This window comes from Falco rusticolus, chromosome 5 (assembly GCF_015220075.1).
Source record: "Falco rusticolus isolate bFalRus1 chromosome 5, bFalRus1.pri, whole genome shotgun sequence".
In the NCBI taxonomy this organism is placed as follows: domain Eukaryota; kingdom Metazoa; phylum Chordata; class Aves; order Falconiformes; family Falconidae; genus Falco; species Falco rusticolus.
Genome location: NC_051191.1, coordinates 36182134 through 36205320, shown reverse-complemented (window position 1 = coordinate 36205320; position 23187 = coordinate 36182134). Strand labels below are relative to the sequence as shown.

Sequence of the window (23187 nt, the reverse complement as noted above, 5' to 3'; positions counted from 1 at the left end):
CTTCTTTCAACAACAGGTTTATTACTGGCACTGTATTTTTGAGCCTCAAACATGAAGATGATAGGGAAACAAGAGGCTCACCTACTGCATCCTGGAACACGCAGCATCCATCAGAATCTCATTTAGGGATCATCTATTTCAAAATCTCCTGATCTGAAGCACATACCAGTCCACTATTTGGGTAATCAAATATTTCATGGCATGAAAACAGCTTCAGTCCTCTATATACCTAGAGTATTCAGGTTATTTCAACAGACTAGATGAGTGCTCTGTTTAAGAAGCTTGCCTATGCTAACAAACTGGGCAAATGTCAACTGAGCAAACGATCCAGCCCTGTTTCCAGGCCAACAACCACACTAGGAGGTGCATGCATGATAGGTTTCATTCAAAAATCTATTGGGAAATCCTCTGACATTTGCATCTAGTTCACAATACCATTTTTTCTGATTCTCAGTGTCAATTCAAAATGCCAAAATTTCTTTTGATTTGGAGTCCACACCTATTTGAGTTTTTTCTCACATCATCTTGTCAAAGCACTGTCTTTCAATACTTCCCAAAAATAAAAGATACAGAGATTTCAGCTGATAGCTTCCTCACCTTTTCCCCTTACAAACAGCCTTACCATCTTCGACATTAGCAGAGATGAGTGCACAGCGTATGGACAGTTATTCTATTTGAAGTTAACTGTAGTGATATCCTTTATGGGTGCTGATGTGAAAATCAGCTTCTGTAGGAAATGACCACTATGCATTAGAGACAGACTGACTTTTTATTCAACAAAAACGACTGGGATGTACTTTCTGTGATATCCAGCTATGCACTGTCTTGAAAAATGGGTGCTCATGGTTATTTAGCTGTTCCTCGTAGGTTGGCAAGTTAGTTACTGATGAGGAAAACGCCAAAAAGTCAGTCAAGTACAACAAAAGGTCAATGGAGGGGAAGAAGGATGTTCAAGAGAGAATCTGCTTCTTCCAAGCACGCACAAATGGGGGCTTTAGCAGCTGTGGGATCCCAAGAGTACAGTGGGGGGGAAAGCAAACAAAAATTAAGTGACCTCCCTTGTAGCCACAGAGGAATTTATCTGTGCTGGTTTCTACTACCTGCATTTATGTTTTACAAGCAATCACACAAGTTCAGCGCTACTATTCCTAATTCAATTAATGAAAGCACGTGCATTTTAACAAGAATTGGTTCTCCAAAACATACTGCTCTCTACAACCTATAAAACATCTCAGTGATTGATACGAGTCCAGTGCTACACTTGCACTGGGATAGGCCACTGAAGTAAAATCTTGAAAGCAAAGACAGAGTAACATGGTTTCTAACTTTAATGGGGAATGCTTGGAAAACAGTTTTAACTGCCTAGAGAACTGAAAATTAGTTTCACATTTACATACTTATACTGTATGTGTACGCCTGTGTGCATACATCATCTCATGTCCACACCACTTCCCTGGGAGGACTGAGATAGGTTCCTCCCCATAAAAGCTGTTTCGGGCAATGACAGCTACGCTTCCAGAAGCACACAGCACAAAGGAACGACCACCTCCACAAACATCTTTCCCATTTGGACCATTCCTAAAAGTGCTGCTCAGCAGGGCTGGAACCATACCAGGTAAACATTTAGGAAGACCTTTAAGGAGATGAGGCAAAAAAGGATGCCTGCCTGTTTCATACACCCAGCAGAAAAGGATAGCAGGGCAGGAATTTACTTTGGTTTGTAGGTTTACTACACAGTTTGACCTGGCAAATGCAAACCCTGAGCCCGCGATGCTGGGGCTGCTCCCATGTGCTGTGGGGAGGAAGCTCTTTCTAGACCACAGGTTAATCCAGTGCTCTCCTGTAGCTTAATCAGCTCTGGCAATTCATCTCCCCTCTTGGCTCCTACACCTGAAATTTGGGAAGCAGGAGTGAAGGTGACTGAAAGGAAAAACTCTGCGAGGAAATGAAATTGATCCCAAAGGATTTTCTGACAGAAGAGTCTTTCAAGGCACTCTGACATGTTCTCAGGGCAAAACTACTGTCACGCCTGGCAGTCAAGGCTCGAGCGATGCCTTGGCATTGCTTCATGCTTCAGTGGAATCCATCGCTGCGCTTCTCAGCGCCCCGGCGCCACTACAGCTCTGCCTACTCCCTCTCCTCACACAGAGAAAAAGGGCATGCTGCCTTGTTAGGTATTTATGCTTTTTGTATATTTCATTATACACGTGCACTGATAATATCTAGATATATAAAAAGTATATAATTACCTATGTAAGAAGGAAAAGTAACAGGAAAGGCTCAGACTTCAAAGGAAACCCAGGGTACAGCGGCATGAATAAAAGCAAACAGACCCAAGTTCATCCTGCTCTGCTCTATCTGCTGTAGTGGATGAAACTACTTCTTTTGGTCTATTTTTAACAGTATTTTCAACTCTCTCCTAATTTTACAGCAAAAACGAGGACAACTAATTAAGTGGTTATAAAGGAAAAAGATACAAAGCATTGAGTGAAAACAAGAAAACAATGATCTTTGATATTTTAATCCCTGCTTTGCCACTCTGAAAATCTTGTACGTACATGAAATTGTGTACAAACACGGATGTTATCCCCCAATTTATGCAGAACAAAATGAAAAGATTTTGAGCATCTTTGCATTATAGGAAATTCTAGCAGAGTAAGGCTTAAAAAAAAAAAAGTCACTGTAATTTTCGTTTTAGGTTTGTTAAACAGTCACATCATAACATTTAATTGCATCTTTTTTTAATGTACTTGCTTGCTACATCCAGAGTTAAGACATTTCTCAGTAAAAGAAGAAAATTATTTCCCACAGTCACAAAACACTTTCAAAGCCTCAAGTGACAGCACGCTTTCAGTGATAAAACAATTTGGTTTTGTAGTACACAACTGCCTCTACTGCACTCTAATTTCTGCCCACTGATATCACAATCACCCTCTGCATAGTTTATATTTTAATAAATTCTCCAGAGTCTGCTTTTAATTAGATATATATATATATACACACACACACCAAACTCCTGGTTCTTACCCTTTTATTGGATAATTTTATTTAAATTAGTGTTCAAGAAGCAATGAAAATTCCCACTCCATCTAGCAAGATTTCCTCATTAATAACAAAAGCTTTAATTTCTGTAAACCTGCTTACAGTGTCCATCGCTATGACTTAACATATCTAAGAGCTGATCTTTAAAGACCATAGAGAATACAAGGAAAATAACTGGTATGTCATTGCATCTGAATACAAATCGCAAAGTTTTGCTTTGGTTTAGAGGTGGATTTTTTTTGAGCTTTAAGAGTGCCTATCTTTACTCCTTGGGCCACTAAACAGTTCTTTACAACGGGCATACTATTAAAGCCCTGCCATACATTCAAGTAGCACAATGATGCTCAATCTACGGCTCGCCAGAATCATAGAAGCACAGAACCATTTATACTGGAAAATACTTTTAAGATCATCAAGTTCAACCATTAATCCAGGACTGCCAAGCCCACCACTAAACCATGTCCCTATGTATCACATCTACACATTTTTGAACACTTCCAGGGATGGTGACTCCACCACCTCCCTGGGCAGCCTGTTCCAATGCTTGCTGTCCTTTCAGTGAAAACATTTTTCCTAATATCTAATCTAAACCTCCCCTGGCATAACTTGAGGCAGTTTCCTATTGTCCTACCGCTTGCTATCTGGGAGAAGAGACCTACCTCTGCATGTCTACAGCCTCCTTTCAAGTAGCTGTAGAGAGCAATAAGGTTTCCCCTGAGCCTCCTTTTCCCCCAACTGAACAACCCCAGTACAGCATACAGCCAACCAGGTGCTGCATCCCAGCCACCCCCTTCTCTGCAGGCCTCTTGGGCTAAGTCCAGCTGGCTTGCCCACAGCAGCCCACTTGTGGTCCATGCCCATCAATCGACCAGCAGGTGCTAAGCACATGACCGATAGAAGAGCAGCTACTAGCTCCCTCAAAGGGAGAAAGGTGCGAGCTGTGTTACAGCCAGAACAAAAGGCACCTCTGTATTTGAATTATGCCTAATAGAAAAATACAAAGTAATCCATAATTTCATTAGACTTCATTAGTAACTTTGTGAAGCCCTGGAAAAATCAACATTATGAACAAAACTCTGGGGGAGACAGGAGACATGCACATGCAGCTGTACAGTAAAAGGAATTCTTTCAGCGTTAGTATATTGACTAACTGGATTAACTATGACCTTTGCAGCAGTAAATCCAATCACTCTTACCTACTCCAAAGGCCTCTTGTTCACACCATGTTTCCGCTAAGTTGAATCAACATTTATGTTGCAAAGATTTTTGTACACTACTCATATAAGGTTATGGGCAACCACTCACAAGCAGATGATGTTTATCTAAAGAAGCATACAGCTTCCAAGAGATCAAAATGTAGCTCAGAAAAATCACAACCACCACAGATCCTACTGCCTCATAGTTTGCCTTCTTAAGGACATTGTCTTTTTTGATGCTGGACTTCTGGTAATGTTGATTGTTTAGACCTTCAGTTTCTCTTCCCTGCCCCCACTAGCTGCGCTACACGGCTGCCATCTCTGACATGGGTAGCTATGGGAAATACATGAATACAACCTGGCAGCTTACTTTGAGTGATTTGAGTCCTCAAGGAAACAATGCTGTCTACTAACAGAGTCTATTAGTAGCTCTCTTTAGCCCATTAGGACACACAACCTCTCCACATGGTATCCCCGCTGCCCAAAGCATCTTCCCTTAAGCACCAGGTTGAGCCACAAGCTTGTGGAAATCATGTTCTCAAGTCCTTTCTGACCTGCCTACCCCACGACTGTAAACTAACTGCATTATGCAAGTATTCACTATGAACATGATCGCTTTATCATAACACATCAAGTACAAGCCTCTCTCAAAACCAAGATATTATGAACAAGCTGGAACAAGTGTTCAGTGATTTAATGCTGCTCTAGAGAGCACCAGAAAGCCACTCTGGAGAACATGCTATGCTATCCTGCATGTAAGTGGATTTTTAGGAACAGAGTGATTTCTTTTTTCCCAGAAGGCCCGAAGACTTTTCTTAAAACATCCTCAGTGTGTGCATGCGTACACACACACACAAAGTAATTCACTGCAGTACAGGACTACCACCCATAGCACACAACTACAGAGACCTGTTAGTGCAGAAGATTTGCTTTTTTCCATGACCATGGTCATGGAAAGACATGCGGCAAGTTGCAATTCAGACTACTTGTACCACATGTAGCTATCAGAAATTTCTTACTATGTCTGATGCCTCAAACCATGAACACTTGCACACATGTGTATAAACAAGATATTCTATCATTTTGATGCCCTTCCACAGCACGAGCATACCTTGAATGGCCTCAGGAATAGTTAAATGTGCAACTAATACACAAGAAATACACTGAAACCACCAAGCCGAACTTAATTGGCCAACCCCACTATGCTAAACGCAGCTCTCTGCAACCCAGGCATCTTCCTTGCAACGTCTGCTGCTGCAATAAAGCAGCACAGGGAAGCCATGGGAAAGCGACAATGGGAGCTCAAGATCTGGCCCTTTATGTCTGGGTTCAGTTCTGAAAAGAAGAAAAACAATCTCCAAGCAAGATGTGGGCATGCGTTAACCCTTTTAAAGCACTCCTTATAACCACTGCTTGTAACAAAGTCTGAACTGAAGAATTTGCAGCAAGAATATTCAAGTGGTACCTCACCTTCCAGTGCACCAGCATTACTATTACATTACAGATCTCACTGTGTTAATGATTAAGAGCCTGGAAACTCATGTTGAGAGAGAGGTACAATAGCAACACACGGATATATTCACTGACATTTAATATAGTCACTTTGATTAATTATTAAATCTCTGAAATGAACTTGGTACTTAAAATGCCTTTTCAAAGGGTCCAGTATCGCCATTAGCAAATTAACTTAACTCTCAACAGTTCGCATTAGTTGCTTGGAAACAATTACATTATTTAAGACATCTAAACACACTTCACTCAATCCACCAACCCCCAAACTGGTTTCCCCAGAATTGATAAAGTCATTCCCTGTTCAACAGATTCACATATTTTTAGTATTCCCTACATAGCCTGACATTACATTTTCAAAAATAGCATCTTTGCAGTCACTGGAGCTACACTTAATTGCAGCCAGTATGCCCAGTCATCTCCAAAGTCGAAAATAAAAAGCACGAAGATTGCTCAAAAAGACAATTCAAATTCTACATACTTTATATACATATATAAATAAATCTCTCTAACACAAAATTTCTACTCAGGCACAAATATATGCAGATGAGTTATTCAGGCTAGCCAAACAGTCAGTACAGGAAAAGGCAGTGAAGCAAAACAGCAAATATATCTATAGTAAAAATATAATAATTACCAAATTTTTTTGTTTCCCTTAATTCAGTAGGTGTCTCTAAATAAAAAAAAAGTCCTTTCATACAAACAGCCAATATCTAATCATTACTAATTAGACAAAAAAACCTCACACCTATGAGCATTTTACTCATTTACAGTTTACAACTCGTTTACAATTGTAAAAAAGTAAATATATCCTGCTGACAAGAAGAATTAACTATTTTTTGTCTCCTTCCTCACCCTTTTCAGCAAAATTTTGTTTTTCCTATAAACATCTTAAAATGCACGCTTCCCTAATTCTCAAGAAAGTACCAGTTAGGTGAGTAAATGCGGGATCTGATTTGACCCTAAAAAGGCTGCTGCATCATCAGTGCTCACTAACTGAAGGGACTCTCAGAAAAGGGGAAGAGGGAGAACCGGGGCTGGGCAGAGGCAGAGAAAGCCACCTCTGTGCAGGACAGCTGCCCGTCCATGGCCACTCTGGCAGCTGGGACGCAACCTTCAGCTTTCACTGCGGAAGCAAAGCCAGGAAGCCCCACCAGCCCCTACCACCACCTGAACCTCAGCAGTTCAGTCTAAGACCGGCACAGGTAGATCTTGAACTTCAACCAGTTAGAAAAGCTAGAAAAAACCCAGATCTAATTCTTGGCTCTACATAGTCCCTCAACAGACCAAGACAAGATGTGACTGAGGTACCAGAAGGAAGCTCTGGCTTTCTGCTGGACACTCTTCATGTCTCGCGTAGCTGGCCTCCAAACCTGTTATTTCATTTCATACCATTCAGTCCTACTTGAGTGTGAACGTAAGCCAGTTATTTTAACTTTCGTAGAAACATACCTCATTCCCTGACATTTTTCAACATCTTGTTTTCAAATTAATTAAGCAAGGAAGTGAATAAAAAGTAATCTTCATTCTCTACAGCAGTGGTAACCCCACTGGTGGCTTAATAAAAACAAGGTTTCCACACAAAAATGCTGACACAGACAGCTTTAGGTCTTAGAATACTTTAAAAACAAATTTCAGGCAGATAGACTGATATTTTAAAATAATTTTGTAATTCTGCATCTCTGAATAGCTCCTAGAGTTAAAGGTTATCCAAAGGTCACAAACCTTTTCCCCAGAGTAGACTCACAATCTTGAGATTGACACACTGTTCTGTACGAAAAAAAAATACATGGAAGGGGCAAAAAGCCCATCTATTTGCATCCATTTGCACACTCCAAAAAATCCTACATAAACAAAACCATTCACAGCCTTCAAATTCATCACCACCTCAAAATAAACCCAAGCACACACAAAGAAACCACAAAATATTGTCTTCAGTAGGACTGTATCTGATGTACCCAAGGAGAAGGTGGTGGGACGCCAAACTTGGTGCTAGGGGTTATGTCTAGGAAAACAGTACTTATGTCTGCTAATTGGCAGAGATGGGTATGGACATTGCCTTGTCTCTGGCACCGCCTCCCCCAGTTCCCACTGTGAACAGCAGAAATACATAGTCAATGAAGTAAAACTAAGCAACAAAAAACAGTCTAAAAAACCCAAACAATTTTCTCCTACACTTCAATCATTCTTTAAGAAATGGGAGGATAAGATTTGCTTTACTATTTATCAGCGATTAGTAAATATTAGTAAAAGAACTTGCTGGTGTCCTCACGTGCCAAGCGCTGTCCATCAGATCACACATGGCACAGAAGTGTGGACCCCCGGGACAGACAGACAGCCTGCTGGTACACAGTCCTGGGAGGCAGACACCCCCATCCCCAGCACATGCAATACCGAAGAATGTCTTCACGTTGATGAAATATTTATTTTCACATTCCCTATGGCAAAAATACAGAGCTGGAAAAATAATTTACAGATAGAAACCCAAAGATGTTTGAAGTGGTCAGAACCCTTGAGGATACAGGAACTTTGCCTGTTAACAGTTTGCTCATTTTTTTCTCCTTCAAGAATTCAAACAGGCTCACTGTGTGGAAATGCAGATTATCTACACTTGAGGGGCAGCATAAGGGGATTTTACACATGCTGTTCTCAAAGTTTAAGTTTCTGCTCAAAAGTAATGATTCCTGAACGACATATACACACACATAGACATCCGAGTTGAAATTTCAACATCAGGTGTTTTTTCCCTTCATAATTACTCTCACAGGAGAAGCTTGGAGCACAGAGTGCCCGTGCCCACCCTCCCTACCACCACGTGCACCAGCAGGACCTTCACACAGCAAGGGCAGTTGCTCAGTACTGCATTAGACTTAAGCTTAACTGCAGGCACAAAGACCAAAGCTTTGTATGCTTGATCTCTGCGCTGCAACACTAAGCACCAGACTGAAATGATTTATTCCACAGCAAATGCACCTTGGAAGTCCATGTTGTCACAAGTTCTTCCGGCCCCTTTTTCACCATCTGAAGAAACAACAATGAGGTGCTCTAGCAGAGAGACCAATATAAACACACAGTTCATCTTTTGCTTCCAGTCTTTTACACCATACAAAAAATCCTCAAGCTGTCACTTGCCCGCACATGTATTTTCTATGTATGTGTGCAAACGTGCTTAGGTCCTGTCCAAAACTTCAGGACCCCAACTGGCCTCCATACCGAAGGAAGCATATATTTGTTTGCTTGGACTCTGTAATAGTAATTGGCTTTAACACAGCAAGGAGCAGCAGTCAGGTCTTCTCTAAAGCTCCACATGAAACCTTTTTCTTCCAAGGGAACAAAAGTAAAATAAAATTTAAAAAAATAATAACTGTACTTCACAGGCAATTTAACACATTTAATATTTACTACAATACATCTATCTACTTCAGATTTTGCTTCAGTGCAAGAGCATTTTGGGGTCAGTTAAATAAGATTCACTTTTCCTCTCTCTCCCCTGCCCTTCTTCTCCCACCCACACCCCCCAGCAGCACTTACAGGTCAAAACATTATCATCATTATTATAGGTTAAAATTTAAAATTTTAAGTGAAGACTTATGTATAAAAGATATTGGCAAGAATAATTGGCTTTTTCAAAGAAAAGAAATCAACAGTAAACTGCACTAATCAATGATTATTGAATTCTGCACTCCGGGCTAGTGGTTCCTGTCAACAACGGTCCTTCAGATCCAGGTTTTCCACTTCAGCTTTAATGAACAAGGTTGAAAGCATGCACTGAAATGAAATATTGCAGAACTAATCAACTGGCTTTGTTTTGGAAGCCTGAACAATTTCACTTGTGAACAAATATGAAATAAAACCATGCATGCTTACGACTTATCTTAGAGGAAACAATCCAGGGATGCTGATCTCTCAGTCAAAATACCCTTTTATCTCTGCCAGAAAGCGGAACAGAGTACAGAAACGCTAACAACTATTCGGAAGAAACTCTTAGAATTACTATTTTATTCCATCCACACACACCATTTTCTTTAGGTTCACTGCTACAGACCCTTCCAGCTCACCTCGCCAGTGGGACTACTCACACTAATGGAGTTACTCACATGCCCAGCACCTGCAGGACCAAACCTGTGGCTGGCCTACACCAATGCGCAGCTGAGACAATGTAACACCTCACAAAAAACACTGCCAACTCCACAAATCTGCTTGATAAAATAAACACCAACCAGGAAAAGTGCAATGACTGCAGACAGATTTTTGAGAGCTCTGTTTTCCGTGCAGCAGCTATAAATGAAGAAACAAATACATCTCCCCATGCATTTTAAAATGCACAGAAACCCACATTAAAAAGCCAAGACCACAATCTGTGAATAAAACAGCTGAATTTGCAGATGCAAAGGCTATTTGAACTTCACTTCCTCTGCTTCTTCCCCAGACAGCTTCCTATTCACATTTTTTTGATCTTGCCTTAAGTGAAGGCATCCCCAGAGGCCTTAGGTCAAGCCTAAAGGCAGGCCATATACGTCTGGAGCTCTAGATTATGCTGTCACATCAACAACTGACCATCCTCCTGGTTTACTGAGCAGCACATACAATTCTGTTTATATAAATAAGTAGAAAGAGCAGCTGGCAGTCACAGTACTAGTAACCTGTGCTTTTTAAAAGAAAAACACATACTGTAGATCGTGAGCAGGAGTCTTCCACTTTCTAATAATATGACACACATGTCTGCATCCATACTTTCTGGTCTGAATGTGACTAGAAAGCCCTTACTTGCATGAGGGTTTAAGTGACTGCAGATGGGATGTGTTACCTTCCTCCCCAACTGCGGTAAGACTTGATTTTAGAACATACCTGTAAGAGAAATCTTTTCTAGATTGCAAATTCAGGGAGTACTGCGTACCATAACTGTATTTTTCAAGCCCTTGAAAGGACTTCAGAAGACATGAAGCTAGGTGAAGAGAAAGGGGTTCCAGGTATGTAATTCAGAACATCCATTAAAATTCCACTTTGGGAAAACAAACAAGAAACCAGGGTCATTCAATTACCCAAGGCCCAGACGAAGAATTAAAGAAAAAAAAAAAAATATATATATCTCTCAGTAAAGGGGGGGGGGGGGGGGATAAAAGAAAAAAAAAAATGCCATCATACACAGCAGGATGAATGAAATACCAAAACGTGTGTTCTCTCATTTAGATGTCCTGACCTAACCTCTCCCTCCATGCTGTAATCCTTGTTACTACAATAGACTGGACTTAAAAAATTGACAAATTTTCCAGATTCCACAAGCTGAAGTGAGGAGCCCACAGACAGATAAACCATCCAGTGATCTTCCGGGAAGCACTGATCATTTCTGATCACTACAGTAATCAGAAGAAAAATCTGGGACAATTCACCTATTAAACTACTACAGGCTTTCAGATATTGCTGGTTTCTCAGATTCCTTTTTAAGTTCAATTTAGCTGTGTATTTAAAAAATATAAATTGCTACCAAGAATATATGATCAGTAATAACAGGAACAATTTTAACTGTTTAGTGAAGCAGTTAAAATGAACAGAAGTGATCATGAATGTTTATTAATTACCTTCTGTTACTCAAAATCAAGTTAACTTTTTCTCCTTATTTGTATATGTCCCTGTATCAGTTAGTGGTAGTTTACATACACCTAAGGCCATTAAACTGCTGCTATTTATCATCCATTAATTAATCATATAAGACATATTTACCATGTCATCAAGACTTACAAGACATTTTATCGCAAAATAAAAGACCCCTGACGAAAACTACATTTTCCTTATCTGCAAATCCACCGACAATTTACCAGTGCATAAAATACCAACATATTGAAGCTATGTAACAATTCGTGCTAAACAATTACTTTCACAGAATTTTTAAAATTATCTTAATGAAATATTGTGAGAAAGATACAGGGTTTGAGCATTTTCCATATATTAAGGTTACTTTCATACAATGGAGCAGTGTGTTACCTTGGCCGCCTTCTCTGCTCACACTGATGTAACCTCCTGAATAATTATGCCACCAGCACTACAGTTTTGTAAGAGACTTAAACCAACAGCTAATAAACTTCTGTCATTATCTACAAGAAAGAAAACCTACTGTGAATGGGCATGTGGCTGTAAAAAGCCCAATTATCCATACAGCACAAAGGACCACCAACTCCGGGCTGTCACTAGAATAGCCTTCAACAGTTTTGCGCAGTCTCTGGAAACAATTTGCCTGACACAATCTGCCCTACAAAATCCACAGCCATCCAGATTTGTTGTAACAGCCCAAGTTCAGAAAAGTAGTAAAAAAAAAAAGACCAAACCCAAAGAAAAGAAACTAGAAAGCAGCACTGTTTTCCACCCCACCATGAACAAAACACAAACACTGAATTGCAGCATGTAAATCAAGTACCAGTTACAAGATCATAATGTTCAGTGCTTTCTGCATCCCTTGCGATACTCTCAGGAATGGTGGTATTTTAAAGGGATGGCCGTACTCTTTCCAGTAGATAAACCTCTCCCTCCCCACTCTCCTGTAGCGCAGGGCTGGGTACTTCCCCCCTGAATAAGCCAGCAAAGATATACATGATGATGGGGAGTGCAGAGGAGTGTTATCAAAACCCACCACATTCCTAAATTCATTTCCATTTTTGTAATTATGTTGCGAGTACACCAAGAAAAACTAAGTGAGTCATTAATGCCCTAAGCTTGAAAAGGCTTCTCTCTTTTTTCCAGCCAGGGTATGGCACAAGTGAATGCCAACAGATTTAGAAGTGCTGGGGATGCCTGCGTAACATCACTGGAAATCTTCTGGAAAGCCCAGGTGAAATATGGTTCAAGTTACAGAGGAAGCATTTCAGGAGACTACCAAAGCATCGCTAATTTCATAGGGATTTCATAGAGGCCAGTGGTTCCACCACCTTGCTGCACGCCACTTAATGTAATTATTGATGGGCTGTTCTAACCACCAGCCTCAACAGCTTTGGCCTCGCCATTTCAGAAGTGACTCTCATCTCCTTTCAGCAATGAAAGGGAACAGAGCATCCTCATGACAAGCCACATGAAATACTACCACCACTCAATGGAAAAATCTGTGTTCCTGCTTTCTGACTTGTAAATGCCACCAGACGTATTTAGGTTTACTGACAACTGACCTGAGCGCTGTTGCTGGCAGCGCTCTGTCAGAGATCCAGGCTCTCTCCCAACTTTTCTTCACAGGCATCTTCTCATTTCCCCTAAACTAGTCTGTCAGATGCAACATCCCTATCAGACAGCATGGCAAACATCCCTTTTGATTTCCGAGCACTGAGTGCTAATACAGCTGGCACCACAGCCCACAGCTCCTGCCATGACTCATCTCTTGTTGACTACACAGCTTCAACCAGGCTCCTACAAATGGGGCACAGGTAAGCAGGTCATCTGGGCTTTAAGTTATTTTCTAATCTGCAGAAAGCAAGGGCAAAAAAGCTAATGTCACTCTATATTTAAAAGATTTGTGTACCACTTATTTTTTACTGCACTTATTTGTAATACATTTTGAATCTTATTATTATTATTATTTAATAGAGATGCTACCAGCTGACAGAATAGCAACAAAGCGTATTGTTGAGTGGGGAGTTTCCCTCTGTGGGAGAGGGACAGTGCTATCAACATAACACAGACCTGAGTAGCCACAGAGCTTGTTAAATATTCCCAAAGGAAGCATCTATGAACCAACTTGAAAATGCCATTTACTGAGTTAATACTTCACATGGTATCCCTGTACTGTTGGTTTCACTTTCTTTTTCGTAGTTTCAAACATTAAAGACAGCTCTGGGGGAAATAATGTCTTTTCTCCTTTCTGCCTTCTACAGTCCGTCCTTCTTCTCCAACCAAAGTTCTCTTTCATAAAACCACATAATATTTTGAGGTTGGAAGGGCTCTCTGGCCCAAGCCTCCTGCTTAGAGCATGGCCAGCTTTGAAATTCAATCTAACTTAAATAGGTAGATCAGGCTGCTCATGGCCTTGTCCAGTTAAGTTCTGAGTATCTCCAAAGAAATTTCTCAGTGTCCCATAACTATCTTCCCTTCCATCTCTGTCCTCCTCAACTCCACACCCAAGCATATACACACAGGCCTTACCAGCACCTGGACCACATCTACAAGCCTAATTTTGACACCTGGAAAACCATCTCTGATGGCTTATCTCCAGTGTCGACTTTATGCAGAAAACGTCGTGTCTGTGTGCCTTACACAGTGGCTCTAGATTTTATATTGCATTTCGCAAGTACAGAACAGGCTGGGCAAATCCAAAGGGTTCACTCCTTGCCCTCTGTGGGGCTGTAGGAAGAGAGCAGCAAGGTCCCCTACACCCCGCAGATTCCTGCAGGGCACTGAGATCTCACACCTCCTCTAGCACCCTCCCACTCCCATTCAGCATGGCTCTTCCCTTGGCCACCTTTCCAATGACAGTTCTCCTTATCATCTGTTCAAAGTGCCCAGGGACAGGCAAAAACCAAAACTGAATCCTCCCCCCGCTGTCCCACGGCTGCCCACGGTGCTCCCAGTGTCAGCACAGGGACTGTACTGAAAAAACCACGTAAGCACTACATGTATGATCAGATCCTACAGCCCTGCACCAAAAGTTACTTCTGCCATCTTAACACCAAGAAGATCTTAATTAATTTATAGCAAGTATTATGCCCATAACCTGCTGTTCGGAATTTCCACTGCATGCTAAAACCCAAGGAACTGCTGCTGCTCCATATCTTCTATGATGGGCACACATACACACACACACAACCCCCCCGTTAAAAAAGCAAAGTGCAAGCACCAGATTTCAGAATTCCTAGCAAGCCTCAGTTTGGCCTCCTTTTACATATCCATTACAACACCATCTTTAATTACCTGATCTCCTACTTTTCACACGAGACCTTGTCTCATTTAAGGCCCCAAACAAATCATTTTAACTACTGAAAAATTATTTGAGACCTTGTTTTCCCCCTCATTGTTCAAAGTGTAATTCCATGCTTTAGTTCCCACCTATTATTCAAGCCCTTCTCTCTGGACAGACATTAATTTCTTCCTGAGCTCTCCTCTCTGGTGCTCATCACCATAGCCTTTGAGAGCTTAGCAAACACTGATTTATCTTCACAGCGTACCTGTGAAGGAGAGGTACCATTAACCTCATTTCATAGGTGCAGAACTAAAGCGCAGAGATTATCAAAGGTATGCAACAATTTAAAGGTTGCAGCCTGAGATGCCTTACGGCTACATTTTCAGACCAGTCAGGCTTATACAATTTTTGCATATACAAACCATACTTCCCTGGGTATGCTACAGCAACTTGTGCCAGACATCTGCAAATTCAAGCTCTCAAGTCAGGGAAACGAGTGATAAGCCCTGATGGGAAGGTCAGGCGCAACGCTGCACCAGGGCTCTGCGCAGCCTCTGCCACATGCTGAAGCCATCACAAGGGCCACAGCAAAAATGAGCAGTTAGTCCTTCATTAAGGACTCTAATGAGAGGCTAAATTAAGGTTCTATAGGCACCCTTAATTCTATTGCCTTTTAACTTTGGAGCAAGTGTCCTCAGAACTGCAACAGTTTTGCATGCTGACTTGCGTTTAAATTCCTGGGCTTCAGAGGGAACCTAGAAAATCCTCTAAACAAAATCAGCAGCGTTCAGGTGCCTGGGTGATCAGTAGCCTGGTCATCACGGGCTCCTGTGTCAGCCACAGCACTACCCCTGCTCTTTTCTGCTGACAAACATTTAAAAAATTGCCTAGCAATTTCTGCATGTGTGATAAAGACTACCAAATTTTCCACATACAAACACTACCTAGAGTAAACAGGTGTTTACATTCATGCTGATGATTAACTACAGCTGCTGGCATGCCCTGCTGAAGGAACACAGCAATCATTCAATAAATATTTATAATCCCATCAGCAAGGGATTTATATTGTTGTCTCCTTCTTTGTTCCACTAATTATTTTAAGTTTTCCATTGGAATTGAAGGCCAATATTAGAAGTGGCACACCAGTAGTTGCTTTTCTCTCTCTAGTCTTACTTCATAAAACCTGATGTTCCATTCACTTTATAATATTCAAGGGGAAAAAATAATCGCATCACTACGTGTTCATGGTGTAAACTGACAAAGTCATGATTAAAACCATGAACTTAAACATCATTTCAGGAAGCAGGAGGTCCAGATCTCTCTAAATTTCATTGTTTGAACCTGAATATCATATATACTAGATATACTGAAATATAAAAGATGCCAAATTCTCTAAAACAGTGAAGGTACAACCTTGTACAAGCAGCCACTGTAAGAGGAGGAATACCTATAACAAATAAGTTTCTTGAGCAGGAACAATCAGGATCTTTAATTACTCAGTAAAGAATAGGACTGAAAAATAAATGAAAAGTAGCACAGAAATTGTAGACTCTTAATTGCTAGCAGGGAGAAGTACTAACACTTCATGCAAAGAATTATATAACTCCGGTCTCATTATTTCAGTGACTTAAAATATATAGAGCTAGTTTCCCCTCAAGCAACTCTAAAGCAATGTTTTACCATCCATGCTCTGTGCTGCCCCAGGAATCTAATGACCACTTGTAGAAGGGCCTCAAAGTAAAATTAAAAAGTAATCCTGTTGCTAACAAACAAACGGGCTGTTGCACCACTGCTTTAGGGGAAAAAAATTGCAAAATTTCTACAGCTTGTTTCATGTGTAATGAAAATGTTTCACCAAAACCATCACACACCTGCCTGGCTAGAAGAAATGCTTGTCCCAGTCCTGCAGGGAACCCCACAGCCTTGGGTGCCTCACCAACAGACCCTGTGACTGAGTATCACGCTACTGTACAAGGAACATCACCAATTTAATTACCTTTGAATTTATATAAAGAACGTAATGCAGCTAAAGCCACTATTCAAACAGCTTAAGCATCTACAAACATAAGCCCTGTCACAAGACTTACATGCTGTTAACCAATATAAAACAAGAAAGGAGTAAAATAAGATTTTAATATATGCATATTTCTTACAGGCTAAATAATTTCATGGGATGCTCAAGAGCTGGTAATATTCTCCTTTATATAACTCATTCCTACTAGTTTGCTGTCTATAAAATGAGAATAATATGTAATTCTTCACCACTTCTTGGGTTCTTCTAGAAAGTATACAATCACTAACCACCATGATGAACAAGACTGTCGATAAACAGGATAACTTCCAAAATATTCACATAGAGCATCATAGTTGAACAAGCCTTTGCAATACGATAGCTGCTATAAAATACAAAAGTGCACTTGATGCAATGACCAACTGTTTAATAAAACCCCAGTATCTAACACAGATGAAGATGAAAAAGCAACAGAAACTGCATGAGGGTACAACACCTTTATCTAATGAGTGCATGAATTTTATCCAAAACAGAAGATGTTGTGACTGAGTCCTGTACAGGGAAAGTTTTAGCCTGGAAGTGGATGCAGAGACAACAGTTGCTTGCTACCACTTCTGTTTCATTCAGAAATCTCTGAATAGGAAAAGTTGACACTGTCTGTCCAAGCAATAAAGCTCAAATACAGTTGCTGCCTTTATCACCATGCCTGGCTCACAAACCAACACTGGATGGTAACCCTGTGGTGACAGGGTCTCTTTGGACAGGGGCATCACGTTCCATTCGTGCTGAACTGTGGTGCCAGGGCTATCCAGACCTCAGGAAAAAAAGCAACTTACGGAAAACAGACAGAAATACTGAAGAACTGTAACACATTAACGAAAATCTCCAGGGTACAACAATCATTAAACAGTCATTGAGGAGAAGGAAATAAGAAGCTTTAATAAATTTTAGTTATTTTAAACAATATTATTTTCACTGTGTTTTCAAGGCCTGCCATACTCTCTGCTCCGGTTACCAAAAGCCTTTTTTCTTGTAGGCTGCGACAAATGTATTACCTTTAGTTTCGATGAAAGCTGAGGTTTTACTGTACTGACTTGACAAGATCTGTGATGGGAGGAGAAACTCCCACCACACACACACACATATCCAATTGAACTGCAGGCTAGCAACACACACTCTTCGTAAAAGGAAAAGCAGTCGTCCTGCATTCCTCACCCTTAAGATCAATTAACATCTCTGCAACCTGAGCTAGAGATATCCAACACCCTTGTCACCACATTACTCATAAAACCATTAATTCTTTTACAACCCCAATCAAATTTACAAGGCTGCTTGCAAACAAGAACTATTTGTACCAATTTACGAAGGGGAGAAAATCTGGACAGGACCAATGCAGTTACTGACTGCAGCATTAAGAAACCATAGGCATATCACTTCCCTCAGTGTTTTCTCTTAGTGCTATTTCAGTAGTAGGTCTCTTCCATCAATATTTAATCCAGCTTTAAAACCACCCAGGGTATGAAAGGCAAAGACATTTGTTACTACAATTTTGGCAGCTGAGGGAGTTTCTACACCATAACATTGAGTCATGTTGGAGAGTAACGCTCAAGTGGAGTTTTTCTGCTGACATCATCCCAAATAGTGTCTCACATATCCAATATTCATTTTAACTAATTATTCCCAGAGTTCAGTCAACTGATTTCCAAATTTTCAACTCCGAGTTATAGAAAACTCGGGTTTTAATTTTTTTTGCTGTATTTGCTAGGCTAGGAGTCAAATGCCTTACCTTCACCTTCCAATGATTGACACAGGGAAAGAGATAGGACAATTAATAGAAAGAAAGGAGAGATCATCACATGCATTTTGGAGACAAATTCAAAGAGGCTGACTGTCCTAAAAATGAGAAGCCAGATGATTCTCACATAAGAATTGCGGAAGAATTAATAAAGAGCATCACTGAGAAAAACGATACATGATTTCACCACATATAATCTATGGCAGACCACTTTGTCCAAAATACCAATGCTCCGGTTAAAGAACATATACTAGGCCCTGACAAAGGACAGAAGAAAATTATTTGTGGGACTCTGAGTGACTGGAATGTTTTAAGGTCAGGGCTAAAAAAAAAAAAAATGGGACCTTTTGGGTTAATGGGACTTTACTAGTAAAATTCTTTAAGCGTTGTGGGGGATTTTCTTTAATATGTTCATTGCATCAACACAGAAAATAAAACCTTTGTGCCAGTGGACTATGCTGCCGACAAGATAATAGGAAGAACCAATGCAAACAGAGTATCTTGCAGAAGGAGGTGGATGACAGAAACCAGAAGTAACATAAATAATACAAAATTTAACAGTAAGCATTCACAGCAACGGCCTCTGAACCTGCCTGGGTTTTGTATGACCTATGAGGTTCCAAAATCATTTGGAAAAAACCCAAACACTTCCAAGTGTTTTGCTAAAGAAAAGACTTAGCGCTGAAATCAGACTGGAGCGTGGGAAGAAGGGGTTTGGGTTTGTTTTGGTCAGAGGTGACCAAATCAGGCTGGGTCCCAAAACCACCTTCCTGCTCAAGACTACGCTGAAACTCAAAGGTCTTGGCAAACCACCCTGACTTCAGCAAAACGATATATGTCATTTTGGCAGTGCTCCAGGCAGCTCTGCTACACACCACTGCTGACGTTCACCATCAGTCTTGGTAATAATATGACAAGGGCCTTTTTCACGCAAAGCCTTATTAAAAGGAACAGGTTGAATGGTAGTGCTGCAATGCTGTGCAAGATAAATATAATACTTTTAAAATAATTTTATGTAATAAGTACCAACTTGTCTGAGTAGGCTGGGTAACAATTTCATGACCCATTATGCTCACACTGCAAAATCTCACCAAAATGAATATGATGACTGCACTAATGTCAATATGCGTTTGCATAACAAAATTATTATTTTAGTTATTCTAGCATTATGTAGCACAGAAAAACACTCTTCAGAAAATAGGAGAGCTGATGTTGCAGGTTAAAACAAGGATATTTGTTTAACTGAACCAAAATGGATGAAACGTCCAAGGAAAAAGGCATCTGACTCCAGAGCTGGGATCTTTTTTACCCAGGGAGCTTTAGGCACTACTGCACGTTCCTCTCATGCAGCTGTGTCCCACTATCACAGCTAATGTGGTCTTCCACAACAAAGCTTCAGAAGAGTAAAGACAGTATACCTAACAGCAGGAGCTACAGTATCTCAATATCCAGGCGCAGCTCGGCCAAGGACAAACTGAAGTCACCTTTCTTCTGTGATTCCCAGAGGACTGTTCTATTTTTAACTTTGTTTTCTTTCGGTTTGATCCTTTGGTTATTCTAATGTAGTTTCTGCAGTTTTCCGTTAATTCTGCCTCCATACAACACACTAAGCAATACCACAAATGGGAGGAAAAGAGAGTAACAAGCTCATAAAGCGATTGGCTCAGACAATCTTCAAATGCACTGGCTAATTGGATATATAACTGATAAATGATGATGGAGGAGGGATGGATAACAATGCAGGGAGAGGAAACTAAATCTAAAAAAGCTCCAACTCTGTTCAGTTGAATGAACAGTAGGTCTTTGATTTCATTAGCTCTGATATTCTGAGTATCATACTAATAAATAACTATCTTCTCAAGCACGCATTCTTCTAAGCATATGAATACAGAAGGAATGGCTCTGCAGTTACTCTAAATTTGGACAGTAAACAGCGTAACACCAGCCCATAATTAAATTAAATAGAAAACATTTAATTGTCCCCACTACATGAAATTCAATTTCAAGACAGCATTTATAGCAGCACCAGCAGCACCTTTTCGCATTTTGTACATTGCTTGAAGTAGCTACCGCACATATCCAACCAAATAGTGACATGTATAGTACATGGAAAGACCAGACAAAAGAAGCACTTGAGCACTTGTGTTTGATGTGGTATCTCTTTATAAAGACTCCAGGCTCAAACCTCCTGTGACATGTTTGGCCTAAGGAGCTGCAAGAAGCTGCGAATTCTGTGCATCCAACTCCAGAGAACTGTGCACTATTTTGACCACTCAGAGTACTGTGATCACTATTGTAAATACCGCTTCAAAATCTGACACATATTCATCCAGTCTGAAATACTCATGACCTCCACAGGCTTCAGTCTGTACTATCTATTTTCTAAGTAGAAGGAAAAGGAAAACATATTAGATATTCAGCTCAATCTTAGTGCCTTACATTAAGTCAAGAGTTAATAATTTATTAATCAGCATTCAAGAAATCCTTATTACACATGACAGTTTTTGGAGGGGTTTTGCTTTCTTATTTAAAAGACCTTCAACAACAACAACAATCAGCCAGGGAACTATTCTGACATACTGCCTTGACACATTCCTTTGATTTACATATTAAAGCAAGAAAAAGTTACGTGCCTTCACTAACATACATCATCTTCACATTTTTCAGTGCTAAGTAGATTTAAAATTTTTAGTTCTTGCGTAGAAGCTTTTATGTCAGTATGTTACCTGTTACAACTGCATCATCCCCAAAACAGGTCTTTATCTTACACGAACTAAGTCTTGACAACATAGACAAATTATAACCTTATCAGCATGGTAAATTTTCTTAAAAATTGAAAGAGATCAAAAGTGTATTAAGGAGAAACCAAGTAAAAAACCAAGCACCCTACATTAGTTTACTTTTGGAGATAGGCAAGCATGGTGCACTGGGAGAAAACCAAAAAGAAAATCTCTTGCTTCCTAATTTTCCACTCCGGTGCTGTAAGGCACAATCACGGTCACCGTTCTGTCTTAAAACAAATTTGAGGGTCTTATGATTTATTACAGCAAAGTGGAAATGAAGCCAAATGATGCAAAAAGATTCTGACAGCCACTCACATAGTACAGAACAACAAAAAAGTGCATCAAACGTGGACTGTTCAACAAAAGGCACAGCTTCACTGCAAAGCTCCCAAACCACCAGGCAGAAAAGCAGAAACCTTTACAAAAAAAGCTATTTTCTGTGCATGACTGGTTCTGCTGCCAAGACCTCACCTTGACAGCACCGCAGAACACCCGGGGCAGCAGCTGAGTGTGGCTCCCCTCCCACTGTCCCTGTGGGCACCTCTGGGCAGGTCCCTTCCTCCAGGAGAAACCCAAGGCAGACGGGCAGCTCCGAAGCCTGACAGGTACAGGGGACGAACCGTAACAAGCTGCAGGGAACTGCTCATAGTTTGCACTGGGACTTCTGAGCAGGTGGTTTATTTTTGTTTTGGGTGAGCTGCTGCTGTCACGTGAGCACAAACAAAACCCACCACTTAATTCTTCATGAGTGGTCCTGGACCCGCGGCAGGGAAGCAGCCCACTTGAGTTACTCGAACTGAAAAGACCAGGTCACAGTGGAGGCTCAGAAGACAGACTTTCACTCGATAACAAACATTAACCATTAACTCCAACTTACACATCCGAGATCGCTGCCTTTATAGTGATTTTAAAACATCCATGCGGTTTTCTGAAGGCACTCTACAAGGGCTAGCGCCACCCTATCACTTCTCAGCACAAAGTGTTTTAACCAAAGGTTTCCAGCCATCAGACTCCAGCTGCACCTGAAATCTTACCTGGGTTTGCATACAGACCCCACTTTGAGAGCAGCTGTGCCACTTCAGCTGCTTTGTATTGTTCATCAGCAGCCACAGTCAGATAAAGCCCTAACAGGAACAGACGTTTTAATGCTTGCACAAGGCTCAGATTCTAACAAGGGAGGAATACCGTTTGCATTTGGTGGGTTTAGGGTTTTTAAACATCTTAAAAGCATAACATTTGTCACCGCCAGAGGAAAATGAGGTCATGCAAAATACTTACTTCGAAAATGCTCTGAGGCATAATAGTAGACATCCTCATAGCCCTCATGGTAATCCTCCTCTGGCCGGTACTTTTTGCCTTTTCTTCTTCTTGATCTTCTTATCTGCTTGACGAAGCCCAAGAAGCGCTCCATCTCCTTCCTCAGCAGCACTAGCCAGCAGCCCCCTTTGCCCTCTGCTTCACAAAGAGCTGTCCCAGCATGAATCAACTGCAAGCATTGGAGCAAAGCTGCAGCCTCCGACCGGCTGCTCCAGTACCATTTAAAAAACCCCTCCCTTATCTCAGCTGTGACTAGGAAGCATATTGTTTTCCCTTAAAAAAAAAAAAAAAAGGTGGGGGGTGGACTTTATCAAATCTACTGACTGGAATATTTCAACATTAAAATAGACAAAGGAGGAAAATACTGAAGTGAAAGGAGAAACTCAGTATTTCAAGCAGTTATTAAACAGCAGAGGACAAAGTTGAAGAGACCTGCCTGCCAGGAAGGGGAAGCCCAGCACTGAGAGCTCCCTATCCTGTGTCTCCATCATTTGAAGAGGGGCTGGGAGGCGGGGATAGATGTTAGTCAATGGACTGAACCATATCTCAAGGCAAAACAGGTTTTCATTTGCTGGTTAAACTCTGCCCTCATATTTACCCAGGCACAGGCTCAGGATCCCGTTTGATTTCATTTGTTGTAAGAACAGGAAACACACCGA

The 23187-nt window shown here is 40.8% G+C and overlaps 1 protein-coding gene across 9 annotated transcripts in view; it reads right to left on the bottom strand.

Moving 5' to 3' along the window:
* Positions 1-23187, bottom strand: part of GRIP1 (glutamate receptor interacting protein 1) — a 330769-nt gene that overhangs the window by 210613 nt on the left and 96969 nt on the right. For 8 of the 9 annotated variants that reach the window (XM_037389521.1, XM_037389520.1, XM_037389512.1 and 5 more), the window contains exon 1: positions 22490-23001. The exons of the other annotated variant lie outside the window; for it this stretch is intronic. In XM_037389521.1, the coding sequence (XP_037245418.1) occupies positions 22490-22622 (133 nt within the window). In that variant the 5' untranslated portion in view covers positions 22623-23001. Of the gene's footprint in view, positions 1-22489; positions 23002-23187 lie in introns of those variants that run through there. 9 annotated transcript variants of the gene reach the window in all.